The sequence below is a fragment of the Peromyscus eremicus genome, chromosome 13 (assembly GCF_949786415.1).
Source record: "Peromyscus eremicus chromosome 13, PerEre_H2_v1, whole genome shotgun sequence".
NCBI lineage: Eukaryota > Metazoa > Chordata > Mammalia > Rodentia > Cricetidae > Peromyscus > Peromyscus eremicus.
In genome coordinates, this window is record NC_081429.1 from 55,971,353 (window position 1) to 55,986,469 (window position 15,117).

Consider the following 15,117-nt stretch of genomic DNA (forward strand, 5'->3'; position numbering starts at 1 on the left):
AAAAGATAATGGTTTCCTGTTAAAACATCCCACCTGCTTGCATGTAAACCATCCAGTTACAACACCCTTCTCAGGCTATGAGTTTTGTTTTGCAGTTGGAGAAGCCGACTGAGATGAAACTAGAATTAAAATAATTGGGGCTTGCTACCAAGGGAAGATGTTTTGATAAAGCATCAGTTTACACAAATTGACATTTTTTAAACAAAAAGCATATATGTGCGTGGATGTGTGCACTGGGCTGCAGCGTAAAAAGGTGAAATTTATTTTGTGCGCAGGGCACTGTGCTCGGGAAATGTCCACCCAACCACAGCACTGTCAAAAGATATTTGAAAGCCCGCGACCTTGAGAGAATGCGTTGGCAGTTATGAAACCGAGAATGCTCTCTGGGAGCCGGTGCTTGAACTGGAGTTTTCAAATAGACAGCTGGATGATAGTTTATACGAGGTCTAAAGTTTACCTGGCTCTGTAAAAAAAGTAAATAAATAAAAATCGGAAGGTCTGAGATTTAACTGAGATTCTGTTTTCTCTGCTTAAATACGGTGACTGAGCATCGGCCTCTAAACGCTGATCCTTGGTATCAGCCACAAACCCTAACCATCAGGTCAGACCAGGCTGTGCACGTCCACTCACTGCTGGCCACAGTCTTCTTTTTGTTTAGTTCTGTGTCGTCCTTTTCGCTTCCTGTGGGGCTGTACATTTTAGGGCCTCCTTCCCTTCCTTCCACTTCCTGGTGAATCTCAGAAGTTGTAACCTGGTGGCTTATGGTTCAGATCAGGCCAATAAATAGTTTGTTTGGGGATCTTGGGGACTTTAAATGCTTTTCAATACTTTAAAGCCCCATTGTCACTGGGCCGTGGTGGCACACATCTTTAATCCCAGCACTCAGGAGGCAGAGGCAGGTGGATCTCTGTGAGTTCAAGGCCAGCCTGGTCTACAGAGTGAGATCCAGAACAGGCACCAAAATGACATAGAGAAACCCTGTCTCAAAAAAATAAAAACAAAACAAAACCAAAAAAAGCCCCATTGTCTGTTATAGCATTTGCCTGCACACTGCTTCCTGTTGATGATTGACAGCTCGTGCTTTAGACCTGGGAAGTTGTCAGGAGTTATGGACACTGAAGCCTCTTGTGACAATAGGGAGCAGTTAGCCACCCCTGATGACGGTGGCTATACTCTATCGATTCTGTAGGTTAGTGCTGTTGAACTACGTGTTTGGTTGATGTATATCACTTTAAACATGGCAGTCACACATTGATTGTGACTTCAGAGGCAATGCTGTTAACTCACTGTAGGCAAATTTCTATCTGTAAAGTAAAATCACAGGCCATCTTCCTGAAAATAAGAAACAAGCTCTCGGCGCACATCCGCGAATCCATCTTGAAATACTTCTGTCACATCCCACCTCTGTTCACACAGAAGCTGGCTGCCCTAGATGTGTTTGTCTTTTAGATAGACATTTGCCGAGTGTACAGAGATGTGTAAAATCATGGGAGGGGAATGGATTCTATAAGGTTGATTCTAAAACAACTAACATCATTGTGGACTGATAGTAGGTGACACATTTATCTGAAAGATGGTTGACAGACCGGATGGCTGCCTGCAAAGTTGCTCTGGCTGATTATCGAAGGATACGTAAGGACCCAGAGACTTGAACTCTACAGCCTCAGCAAAAACTGCCTTGATTAGTGTTTTAAATCTTATCCAAATGGGGCTAAAGCCAGGGTATTTAGCACGTGCTTTGAGTTCTTCTTTGGTCTGCTGCCTGATGTGGCTGTGTGTGAACAGTGAAACAAAGGAAAATAAAGAGAAGCAAGAACAGAGATAAGATGAGTAAAAAGGGAGCCCAGTCAACAGATAATTGGCAGTTTATCACCTGTGTTAATGAAGATGCATTCATCTCTGCAGCGTCTCACTGTAGAAGAGTTGGCGTCAGGGTTATCTGATGTTGACATCCTTTATCACATTGGCAGCAATCTGCTGGTGGAATGCTTTTGTGTTGAAAGGAGTGCTTGTCTGTGAATGAATTGGTTCTGTCAGACTTTGTAGCAGGTATTTCTATCCACGTTACTCTGCATCTACTTCAAGGAAATCCCCTGCTTGGAAGTAAACTTAATATCTAGAGGCTATCAATCTGTCTTGAGTCTGAGGCAGAAATACTCAAGAAGGGAAAGAAAATGAGTGTGTGAGCTGCATTTTCTCCTCGAGGCTGCTTTATACCAACAGGGAAAACATGCAGTTGGTGAACAGCCGAATGAAAATCTGCATTTCATAATGACTGCATAGTCGATGAGCACAGTCTATGAAGTGTCAACAGTGGGATCCTGGGATAATGACAGCAGCTTCTCAGAGTGTCTGACTCATCCCCTACTTATCCCTTCCCTCTCCTGTTGATTTCTAGGTCAGCAATCAATCTATATCTCATGCAGCCTTGTTAACATGAGGCCTTGCTGTTGACTGGCTCCATATTTGCTGACATATTACCCTGTCTCTTCCGCGGCTAACTGTGTGTCATTACAGCCCCGTTCTGTCTTCATCACATGTATCTAGGCCATGAGTTCTTATGGACCAGGCCATCTTTCCCGGAGAGTGAGCTCTGCGAATACATAAAACTCAAGGCCTAGGTGACCCCTATTGACCTCCTCTAATTCGGAGCCATGACACAGCATCTCTTTCCCTGCTGATCTAGCCAAGGCAGGGGTCTCTCTGTGCATAATTGCTCTCTAAGCTGGAGTGTTCAAGACCTCCATATTGATCTGAATCGTATAAAAATGCAGTCTCTTCCACAGCTTTCAAGATGGTTTAGCCTCCAGAGTTCCATTAATCCTACTGCTTAATTAATACCACAACAGCCTCAGAAAGGTGTTGTGGGCCCAGCTAAGCCAGCTTTAGTTCTAGACATTTGTGTGCCTGTTAGCCTGACAATTTAAATGTCTCCTCGCTGAGCAGATTTCAGCTAAGACTTTTAGCAGCTCATCTCATGTAAAACATATTGTAAAAATAAGGTAAGTTATAAGTTATATTCACTGAATATTTAAATTACTTTATAGGTTATGGAAAAAATAACTGAAGAATTATTTAAAATAATTGCATTCACATATTGGACTCCTTATAAAATATGTATGACATTTAAGATGTAATACAAATGAATGTGTGCTTTAAATTTTGATCTCAAGTTAAGCTTGGTTCAAACTTATACATACATACATGTATACATATATATATAGTATAGATATATGTAATTTTATGTATGTGGGTCTTTTTTATGAAAGGACATATTTGTGGAGATTGATTATTGAGAATTTCTATACAGAGGTTGTCTTACATTTTGGCTGACCAACCACACTGCACCATGAAAAAGATGATGAGGACCAACAGGCATATGGCCTGAAAGAGTTCCAGGTGTAGGGGCATAAGGTAATGAAAAGGGGCTGGCTTTAATTTGGCCACCTTGGAGATTGCCCCAGCTGAAAGTCCTTCCATGACCTGCTTGTCATTCTCTATGTGCGCACAGTGGGACTAAATGCTCTGTGTGACTGGCCCCTTTCTGGTTAGAGCATTGGAGTAGTTAAGGACGCCCGAGTTTTGTGCTAACTGGGATGTCTGGATCCCCCTCCTCTCTTCTGTACCTTCCTCACCTACTGCCTTTCCTCTCTCCCACTCCCCCCTCTCCTCCCCTCTCTCTCTTTATTTAAAGATCTCAGGGCAGTTGGGCTCAAGAAAGGGATGTTCTTCAATCCTGACCCTTATCTTAAGATGTCCATTCAGCCAGGGAAGAAGAGCAGTTTCCCTACGTGTGCCCACCACGGCCAGGAGAGAAGGTCCACTATCATCAGCAACACCACCAATCCCATTTGGCACAGAGAGGTAAGAAGGGGGCGGGGCGGGGTGGCTTCTGCTTGGCACATTTGTCTTTTCTCTCTGAATGCTGTGCGGCCTTGGGTTGTTAATGGGTGTGGGCAAGATGGCTCCAGTGTTGAGTGTTGTTGTCTCAAAGCTGTATATGAGCTGTTTCCTTCTTGTTAGAGCCAGGTATGTGGTAAGATGGGTGAAGTAAGTGGTCACTTCTAGGGTACAAATTTAATGGTATGCTAAAGGCTTAGTAATCAAAATAAATATCTTTTTTTTTTTTTTTTTTTTTTTAAAGATGTATTTATTTATTATGTATACAGTGTTCTGTCTGCATGTATGCCTGCAGGCCAGAAGAGGGCACCAGATCTCATTATAGATGGTTGTGAGCCATCATGTGGTTGCTGGGAATTGAACTCAGGACCTCTGGAAGAGTAACCAGCAGCCAGTGCTCTTAACCTCTGAGCCATCTCTCCAGCCCCAAAATAAATATCTTAATGTTTTTTAAAACTGAAAATTAATGCAAAAAGTTCACTAGGAACAAAATGTAGGAAAGTTTCCGCAAGAACAGGAGAATTAAAATATTACCTTGCAGAGTCATAGCAGAGCCTGAGTTGAAGGGGGAAAGGCTGGTTTATATTTAAATTTTTTATCTTTTGCTCTAGCATATAGTCAGTCCAAATTAAAGAAGTTTCTCTCCATGGGCTTTAGCAAATGTTTTTATGAACTTTCAGATTTTTGCTGGATGAGCCATCCAGGAAGTCGGCATCCCTGTGAAGGCAGATTATGTTGATGGTCCCATAGAGTTCCTCACAGCTTCATTATCCTACCATCCAGCACAGAAAGATGTGTCCCCTGAACAGCCCTGTGGCTTTTTTGAATAGCAGATTGTTGCTTGCGTTTTTTTATACCTGTTCTAAGACAACATGATATTATAATGGCAAAAGTCACAGCACCTTATCTTCTATGTCTTGAAGCCTAGAAAATATAAAATATTTTTCAGTGTGAGCTGTAGAAAGCCCATAGTAGATATAAAAACCAAACAAACCATAGTGCTCTGTGTGAGGAAGGAGTCTGGTGGAAGATCCACCTCAGCTCCCCTTCCTATCTCTTTCTCTGGACCCGCCCCCTTCAGAGTCAGCCAAACACAGCTCCTCCCCCAGAGAGGCTCAGGATGACTCCCACAGGGAATATATAAGCTGCATCCCAGAAAACATACTTGTGGGTCTCATCCCTTTCTCCTCTCTGTGGAGCTGGGGAATTGCCCAGGAGTGCTTTACCCATTAAACGTGGGCTTTTCCTGATTCAGTCTGATTCGCTTTGCTGCGATGGCGGAGAGGCCTTCAGGAGGCCTAAAACTTATCACTCTGTAGCACAAATCTTATTTGGTCTTAATAATAAAAACCCGGAGTCAGATATTAGAGGGTGAAAGCTGAAAGATCAGGGAAGCAGAGCAGCCAGCCACTAGAGTTCTTATCTCTACCGAATTTTCAGAATGAAAGAGACTGAGTTCCTGTCTCCTCCTGCCTTATATTCCTCTCTTTGCTCAACCATATTACTTCCTGTCTCCACCTCTCTAGTGCTGTCTTTTTACACTGCCCAGCACAGAACCAGGGCTGCCACATAGGCTAGCCAAGCACTCTACACTGACTACATAACAGCCTGCCCAGCTCTGTGCATTTACAAACTTCTTGACCTGATGGAGTAGCTGAGATTATGATCTAACCATTTCTATCTGTGGTGATCAATACACTCAGCTTCAAGTATTAATGTGACTACCTACTCAGATGCTTACGTGGAGCCTTCTTATTCTCAGCAAGTGCTATTTTCCATTAAGCAGACAAGCAAATTCCTCTGCCTTCTGGAGAACTCTAATTATTATACTAAATAGACTAGTGATGCCTAAATGTCAAACAGGCTAGTAGTACTGTTCACATGGCTGGAGTTGCATGGACACCGTCAAGGACAAGTACAGTGATTCACACTCGCTTCCTGCCTCCATCATTTACTAAGGTCAAATTTTTGAATAAAAACAGAATCGGTGTTCCTGATTTTTCCTTCTACTCCGGTAAAGTGTTGGATGCATAATTTAATACTTGATAGTATCTTCTGTGACTACTGAATCAAGGAAGTGGATAAAAAGTGGCTCATTGGATGAAAAGACGTCTGCTGTCATTCAGATCTTAAACTTTTGTTTTAAGAATCATGAATTTCAATAGTTTTATGTGAGTACAGGATTGACAGAAGCTGGTAATGTGGACTCTGCTTGTCATTAGAGTTTCAGGAATAGCACTTTCTGTCGATAAAATGATAAAATGTTCCATTTGTCTTCTAAGCCAACGTGGTGCTTGTTTTTGGTTTCAGAAATACTCCTTTTTTGCACTTTTAACTGATGTCTTAGAAATCGAAATTAAAGACAAATTTGCCAAGAGCCGCCCTATCATCAAACGTTTCCTGGGGAAGCTAACCATTCCGGTGCAGAGGCTGCTGGAGCGGCAAGCCATCGGGTAACCAGCTCTCACTTTGGGGGACCTTGAGATCAGTTGAGGCCGAGGCAGCGGAAGTGGTGCTTGGCGGTCCTGGGGTGTGTCTTGGTGATGAGAAGTGGGATGTGTCTCTATAAAAAATAAAAGTGCGCTTATGCTCAGTAGAGTGCACTGGACCCAGATACCCCATTTTAATGATACACTTTCTTGTGGTATCAATCCCCTTTCCAAGATTCACCTAGATAGCAATCAATGACAAATCTTAGAGTGTTCAGTTCGTTTGGGGGCATGTTGAAATCTTGCTATAATACCCCTTCATGGGCATCATGTTTCCTTCATCTTATCCTGCTGAATTCAATCCACAGAGCCTACCTTTATTCCTGAAACACAAAAACAAACTTATATGGGGACTTAGTTTTAGTTTTTCATTCCTGTGAGCTGTCTATAGGTTGTGAGTAAAGAAATACAACACACCTCATCCATTGTTATGTATGTATTTTTATGTCATACGTACTAGCAAATTTCATACTACAAGTACTCTGGGATAGCTCAGTGAGAACATTTTGTGTGTCTTTTTTCAGTGCAGGGAAACCTTTTGAATATACAGTAGTGGCAACAGCAAGAGTAATTAGTGTGAGTGCCATCCTTGCAGGAGTATGAGGGTGACCCCATGAGATGCTGAGTTCACACTCGGTCAGCAGTTAGACGAGTACATGGATTTGCCGATGCAGCCTCAGTAACTCCAAGAGGTAGATGATGTGATGTCAACCATTTCAGAACTGAGGCATCTGAGGCTGGCAGGCCAGTCGTAGAGCTGAGGTTTGAGCTCCGTCCTTCTGCTCGAGACCCTCTGTTCTCGGAAACATCTGGAGTAGCAGTTGGAATTGTTTCCAATTGTGGAAAGCCAACCCTGTACCTTCACTACGGTGTTCTTGGGTTTTAGTTTCCTCATCTGAAAATAACTATCCAGGTTACACATTCCCTCTAGTCCTTCAAACAGAAAACACATAGGTTCTAATGAATTCTCCTCTTCCTCCTGACTTGAAGATGTGAATGTTGTGGTTGGACAGACCACACAAAGTAAAGAGATAATACGAAATTCTAGAGGCTTGTTTATCTGATAAAAGCTGAGAAATCACAGTTACATATTATTTTTAAGGAAAATAATTATAGCTTCTAGAAGATATGTTTTGAGAGCTTTTGAAATTATTTTAGCATGTGTTAACAGTGAAAGATTATGGTGAGGATTGACTACAATAAACCTAATACCTTTCCCATTTGATTTATATTAATTATAATCATCAAATTCATGTAATATATGTGTATCAGTTTTGTATACTGACAGCAAGAATGATCAAGAAAGAGCTAAATCTTGTCAGTACTCAAACTGCCATGAACTCTCTACTATTTGAGTTGGTCTTCTAAAGAGCTGGGCACCCACAGGAGCACAGCCCCAGTCCCGTGTTTAGTGGAAGAAAGTCCAAAATACATTCATAAATGATCAGAACTAAGATATTTCTCTGTGAGTGGGTTAAAAGCATTGCCATCATACCAGATACTGGCATATGTTAATATTTCTGACCTGATTATTTTTTTCCATCTAGTTGATTAGTTACATATTTGGTGAACCGTAGCTATCTGAAATAGTTGAAAATGTCCAAGGTAGGGCTGTATGGGATAAGCCACATTCCCTAATCTATTTTTGAAGCATCTGTTTAGATGTAACATTGTTCATGGCAAGGCTGGATTTCTTCCAGAAAGACATGTCATGGTCCCATGTTTAGCAGTTCCCCTGATCAGCAGAAAATGCCTCAGGCATCTAAGGAAATTCTTTATTGTTCATTTTTTATAATAGTAATGTATAGCATATTCTTCATAATGATATATCACAGCAGGAAGCAGTTTGAGTCAGAGTAGGACTGGACAAGCCCAGGAGGAGGACCAAGCCCCCAGACTGGCACTCCATACAGTAGCACACTCTTCCCAGAGGATCTGAGGCATAGGGAGCTTTTCCGAGCTTTGATGTGGAATAGATGAACTGAGGACTTTTCTAAGTTAAAATTCTTCCAAGTAAAGGTTCTCATTTGGCAGTCGGTTATTATGTATACAGTCAGTGCCTAATAAATGTCAAGAGCTTTGTTGAGTATTAGAGATGAGACAGTCACGGAAACAGTTGGGCACAGTCCTTTCCCTACAATTCTTACAAAGCTCTCATTCTCCTCCTTAACCGTTGCTTTTGTGAGTCTTCCATCAACAGCGTCATTATTTGGGGGGAGAAGAAGGGAGGAGCCCTCAGTCTCTTTTAACAAGGAAATGGTGGCTTTATTAGAAGACTGAGTGTCAGAAGAGATGAAACGCCAAGAAGCAGAGACAGGGCCATAGGAATTGTTCCCGGGCACACACATGAGTGTGCAAGCATTCCTGTGTGCGCTCTCTAAATGCTGGGAACACAGGAATACAGGGGTGAGGAGCCAAAAGAGGCACCCCTGCCTTTATGCTGATCATGGCTGTCATGCAGTTCTATCAAACATTCCAGTGTGATACATGTTTCAACTCCCAGTCCAGCGAGAGAGCATTGACAGCTGTATCATGGTCAGGTATACCACAAGTAAGAATGGCAGTGTGAGGAACTCCACCAAAAAAACAGCCTGGAATCACAGACTGCGTAAGATGAGCTCGTGCTTTAGAGGCTGCCTGGCAGGGGTGTCTGCAGCAGGATGATACATGTCTCATCCCAGGTCTGCCATCCAGGTCTTCCTCTAGAAAGCAGGGTTGATGCTCCCTACCAAGTGGCCAGGGGAGTAAAGAACAGTATATCCCTAGAGTCCTCAGCAACATGTGCATGTCGCTCAGTAAACACTCCATATGAGGAAGCAAAACATGGATAGTATCAATCTAGGACAAAAATCATGTCATCAAAAAAAGAAACGTCTAAGAACTGGACTATTAATTCAGCTGAGTTACCAATTGGTAAATTGCGATTTTATATATATACTTAAGGGTGTGTTCACAAAACTAAGCTACGTAGGTTGCTGCTCCAAAGCTAACCAGAAACTCTAAACTGTACAGTGGTGCAGATGCGTCTCTTTCAAAAACAGCCAGTAGAGGGCAGTGTGAGAGCAGAAATAGTGTGATTTCATTGGCCTTTTGGTTGTTTTCTGTAATTAGTAAATCATGTGACTAGAGTTGCTTGCATTTGAATCTGGGAAATAGATGCGGACTTGAAATAGCTGGATGATTCCATCTCTGGGAAAGCCAGTAGCCTAAGACTAGCACTGAGACAGGCCAGAAAATGAGCAGTCCCGTTGTGGTCCCCTCTAGCACCAGACATGGGGTATGGTCCTCTCCCTCACTACAGAACACCTTGTTAGGACTTGGGACCCAGTGGTAGGCCAGGCTCCCCGAGAATGGGAGCCAGCAGCCCCATCTTGTAGGTGAGGGAGGTGAGGTCAGCCCCCGATCCTTCTCACACAGTTGGGGCTGCCGTCTGGGAGTGGCCTAGTTTTGTGTTTTCTCGATCTCCTTGAATGTGTCCTATAGCAAGACTTCCTTTTGTCCCTGGGTCACTTGTGCAAATGGGTCATATAACACACCGGGTCTTATTGTGCCTGGGCCTGTATTTACTTAAAATTCTGAAAGTTCCGAGGGCGGTCTGTGGGACGTGGGGTGGCCTGTGGGAAGAAGGCTGAGGTCCAGTCGGGATGAAGGGCCGTTTCTCCTCCTACAGTGATCAAATGCTCAGCTATAACCTCGGCAGAAGGCTCCCAGCTGACCACGTGAGTGGCTACCTCCAGTTTAAAGTAGAAGTCACATCTTCTGTCCACGAAGGTGAGATATCTGTGTAAACACGTAAGCACGTGTTAAATTTACTTGATTGATAGTTAGCATTTAAGCAGGATTGTTTTGTGTCCAGGGCTAAAAATGAAATGGCTTTCCAAGCACTTAGGAAAATCTGTTTAGCAAAGACTGCTCCATGTTTTATGCTTGCATCTGAAGCTAGGCTGAAGTTTCTTGCAAGCGAGCGTATCTTCACCTCCTGTACCAAGCTTGACACAGGATACTCATTTAGCGAGGGGTGGTGAACCTTAGCAGCTGGTGACGATGCCCAGGGTCATGCGGGATGACGGAACTTAGCAACCTGGTTAGTTTCGGGACAGTCGATCTTTGTATCTTCTTCCTCCTGCTCACAAGTGCTACTTTCTCACTCAGATGCATCTCCGGAGGCTGTTGGCACCATTCTCGGGGTCAACACTGTGAACGGAGACCTGGGCAGCCCTTCTGACGATGAGGACATGCCAGGGAGCCATCATGACAGTACTGTTTGTGCTAATGGGCCAGTGTCCGAGGACAGTGCTGCTGATGGGACCCCCAAGCACTCTTTCAGGACTAGCTCTACTCTGGAGATTGACACAGAGGACTTAATCTCTACTTCCTCAAGAACCTCACCTCCCAGAGGCCGCCAGGATTCGCTCAATGATTACTTGGATGCTATTGAACACAATGGCCCCTCCAGGCCAGGGGCAGCCATCCCCTCTGAGCGGTCCATAGGAGCCTCTCCCAAACTGAGGAGTAGTTTTCCCACTGACACCAGACTCAATGCCATGCTTCATATAGACTCGGATGAAGAGGACCACGAGTTCCAGCAAGACCTAGGCTACCCGTCTTCCTTGGAGGAGGAAGGAGGCTTGATCATGTTCAGCAGGGCATCCAGAAGTGACGCTGGGAGCCTGGCATCTCAGACCAAGCCAGAGGACGACAACCCCGTTGAGAATGAGGAAGCCTCTGTGCATGAAGCTGCTTCCTTAGAAGAGAGGCCCGAGAACCTTCCCGAGGTTGCAGACAGCTCCTTGCCCGCAAGTGCAGCCCCTGAGGACAATGAAGCCAGCCTAGAGCCCCACCCCAGTGCTGACCAGGGCAGCACTGAATTGTCAGGCTCTCAAGAGGCCGATCAGCCCACCAGTGGCGCAGACACAGGAGGAGCCTCTGATACATCTGGAGGGAGCCGCAGAGCTGCCAGTGAGACCGAGTCCCTGGACCAGGGATCTGAACCTTCCCAGGTGTCCTCTGAGACCGAGCCCAGTGACCCTGCCAGGACAGAGAGTGTGAGTGAGGCCAGCACCAGGCCCGAGGGAGAGAGTGACTTGGAAGGAGCTGACAGCTCATGCAATGACAGCGTAACCACGCAGCTGTCCTCGGTGGAGACACGGTGCTCGTCTCTGGAGAGTGCGCGATATCCAGAAACCCCAGCCTTTTCTTCTCAAGAGGAGGAAGATGGGGCCTGTGCAGCTGCTGAGCCCACCAGCAGCGGCCCTACCGAGGGGTCGCAGGAGTCCATTTGCACTCCAGGCTCTTTACCTGCTGTGCAGGTGCCCAGTAGGGAAGACGAAGGGCCAGGGGCTGAAGCTGCTGCTTTATCTGAGCAGGGGGAGCTGGGGGAGGTCTGGCAGAGGAGGGGGAGTCTGGAGGGAGCTGCTGCTGCTCCTGCCGCTGCTGACACCGAGAGCCAGCCCCAGGAAGATGGGGATGCTGGGGATACCCAAGGTGCCTGCGAAGGGGCCACTGCCCAGGAGGAGGGCGCCACTGGAGGTAGGATATAGAAGACAGCATGACTATCGGCTTAAGCATGACTGCCCCAAAAGAAGGCTTACGGTTTCCCTCCATGTAAATTATAATGCAGCTTGCATGTGTCTGTGAAGAGAGAGGTGAGTTCCTCACCTGGAGTTCACCAATTAGCAAAAGGATAGGAAGGGGAAGAGATGGAAACAGACGCCCTTCTCGTGCATCTGGTCTACCAGTCCAGATCTGGAGAGGCCAGCCCAAGAGGCTTAATCGTTTACCATTCACAGAGCTGGGAAGGAAGATGGCATGGTTTCCATGCCCAACGCCCTGGGTTCAAATTCAGTCTTTTTTAAAACACAGACCATCTGTTGCTGCCGTAAGAGGCCTGGCAAACAGCAGACCTCAATCTTAAGATACGAAAATCAGTCACAACCTTATTGTAATATGTAGGGGTTATCAGGAGCACCTCTTTCTTAAAGCTCTGGGACAGACAGTTAGTGTGGGCTTTGCATGAAAACTTTGTCCAAGAGATGTCATGTCGGCTGCGTTAAGTGAGCGTCCCGATGCGTGAAGACAGAGGACAGGAGGAAAGAACTTCAAGTTGCAGGTTCAGACCTAAAATCGGACCCAAATCTCAGTGAATGTGGCTCCCAGGAATGGTTTATTCCAAATGTTCTAGAGAAAAGCAGTAAAGAGAGAAAGGGCAGTTTTATGTGCCTGGATAGCAAAGGCTCAAATAGGAATTACTCCTTTTCTTCTGGAGTGGGGATTGATGCTAGAGTCTTGAGTTGACCTGCTAGGCAAGTACTGTATGACTGAGGTCCACCCCAGCCCTAGGAATTGTTTTCTTATTGTGTGATTTATTTTTCTAAGTTATCATTTTCCTTCCCTCAGACCCCTCTTTTGCTTTTCATTAACCTGTGGTCACTTTGTGACCCTAAGGTATTAGTGCATGAGCAAGTTAGAGTCAATGAGGGGCAACGAAAGATGCATGCTGGGACATTTCTCTTGGGTCACCTCTTCTGAGCTCCTAATCCATGTGGGAAATGAGATAAAAGAGAGCATAGAGCATAGCCCTGCCTGGGACTGATGTGTGATTGGTTTGCTTGCTTTTTATCGCGACAGGGTCTCCCTTTGTGGCCCAGGCTAGCCTAAAGCTCTCAGTTCTCCTCTGTCAATCTACTAATTACATATGTAATCTACATTTGTAGATTGTAAATCTACAATTACATATGTAATCCCAGGACATCTATCCTAGAGGTGTGTGTTTGTTGTGAGTGTGTGTGTGTGTGTGTGTGTGTGTGTGTGTGTGTATGTACGCGCACACATATGTGCGTATAGAGAGACACCTGTTTTGACACGAAAGGGGAAGCAATCCCCGAGTAACTTGGGTAACTTTTACCTTTAATCCTAGGTTCCCAGGCCAATGGCCACCAGCCGTTGCGGTCACTACCTTCAGTGCGGCAGGACGTCAGCCGGTACCAGAGGGTAGACGAGGCTCTCCCACCAAGTGAGCAGCTGTTAGCTAAACCTACCCTCCTGGCAGTGCACAGGGGTAACAGGCAGCTCCGTTCCGTGGGTCCTGGAGAAGGAAGTGTCTGGGAGATGACCAAGGGGCTGTAATCCGGGATGCTCTGCATGGTCACTCCTCTCCGGTACTAGTCCGAATGCAAGGGCAGCTAGGAAGAGCTGTGCCGCCTGTGGAGAAAATGCCATAGCTGGGAAAGTAGATCCACATATTTCAGGCACTAGACGCATAAGAGAATCTCTTCAATTATTCTTCACCGCAGCATGGTTTTCATTCAGTGAGTAGGCAAGTCTAAGAGTCAGAAGGACCTCACCCTGTAACGGACTGGCTTTTCGTCTCTTCCATCTGTTTAAACTATTAAGCACAGGGATCTTAGTTTTTTGTTGTTTTTTTTTTTTTCCTTAAGGATATATAGGACATGTTATTAATTTCAGAAATCAGCCCACAGTTTTGGGGGAGGATATAACCACTATTTAAGGATTCAAAGGGTGTTTCATTCTTTTACTCCCGGAAGACACTGAGCACTTTAATAGACGTTTGAGGACTAGGGGTGTGGGGGAAACGATTCACAGCCTGAGTGACACTAACCCACTCATAATCAGCATGGAAGATGAAGTCTGTTTAAATCTCTGGAGTCCCTGACAGCAGTGTGTGGAGAGCAGCTCACTGTGGGGGTTGAGGAAGGGGCTCTGTAGATGAGCTGATGGAGAAGCAGCTGGGGAGAGGCCCTGGTGAGGTGCTGTTTTCCTTGTTCTTCACCCTCTTCTCCCCTCTCTCCTCACCTGTCCTGTCACGTGGGGGCCTTCATATACCTTACATAACGGGCTGTAAAGAGAAAGCAGCACGCAGTTCTAGTGCTGAAATACTCACTGGCGAGATTTGGAGGGAGCTGGCAAGAGAGCTACATGCTACTATTGTAGTTTAGAAATAACTGGCTTGGTCCTCCTGGAATTCTGCTGGACACAGACCCCTCCATTTTTGATACATTTGGATAAAAATCGAATACTACTCTTGGGGGATATCTTGGTATAATCGGAGCAGAGTGGATTGGGAACAGCAGAAGAGGGTTGCGGCAGAGCTTTGTTTGTATATGTGGATCAGTCATAGAGTTTCTGGGCGTTGGAAAAGGAAGCATAGCATTGCATGAATGTTCTGGTAACAAGCACCCTCCAGTCACATCGAGTTACTCTAGTATTTTTTGGACATAATTTTGATCTAGAGCTTACATTTTTAAAAGAGATGCTTTCTTGCTGAAATTAGCATCCCGAATCAAGATATCTCAATGCCCTTGTTCAAACACTGATAATAGAACTATATGGATAATTTTTTTTTTTTTTTGGCAAACAGTTGGCATTTTATAGCATTTGATGATAAGCCCAAAGAGTAAAAGTGATTCAACCGTATGTCTTGTTTAATGAGTGACGGTGTACAGGAGATGAGTCTTAAGGGCTATTCCCGTTCAGTTGTTTTGGGAGCAGTTCTGAGTGCCAGCCACTTCAGAGTCCATGAACTACCTTCCCTCCTAACAGTGTGGTGCTGGACTTCAGGAGGAGGGGGCGGGGATGTCAAACATCTGAAGACAGTAGGACAGTCTTGACACAACCAAGATTTGTCCCATCTACACTCCCAGTGTGCCTTCAGAGAGACACGTCTCCGCACACGCTCAGCAAATGACATTCCAGAAAGACTAGGTAACCA

The 15,117-nt window shown here is 45.1% G+C and overlaps 2 protein-coding genes across 2 annotated transcripts in view; both read left to right on the forward strand.

The window, feature by feature from the left end:
- Window positions 1–1,589: 1,589 nt before the first annotated feature.
- Window positions 1,590–6,357, forward strand: LOC131923199 (E3 ubiquitin-protein ligase HECW2-like). Its single transcript, XM_059278136.1, has 3 exons — window positions 1,590–1,632; window positions 3,695–3,864; window positions 6,211–6,357. Exons 1-3 carry the CDS (start codon window positions 1,590–1,592, stop codon window positions 6,355–6,357), a joined length of 360 nt encoding a protein of 119 aa, XP_059134119.1.
- A 4,194-nt stretch (window positions 6,358–10,551) lies between these two features.
- The window catches only part of Hecw2 (HECT, C2 and WW domain containing E3 ubiquitin protein ligase 2), a 116,899-nt gene continuing 112,333 nt past the window's right edge, over window positions 10,552–15,117 (forward strand). Inside the window, exons 1-2 of the mRNA XM_059278373.1 lie at window positions 10,552–11,918; window positions 13,306–13,401. Of these exons, the coding sequence (XP_059134356.1) occupies window positions 10,625–11,918; window positions 13,306–13,401 (1,390 nt within the window). The 5' untranslated portion in view covers window positions 10,552–10,624. The remainder of the gene's footprint in view (window positions 11,919–13,305; window positions 13,402–15,117) is intronic.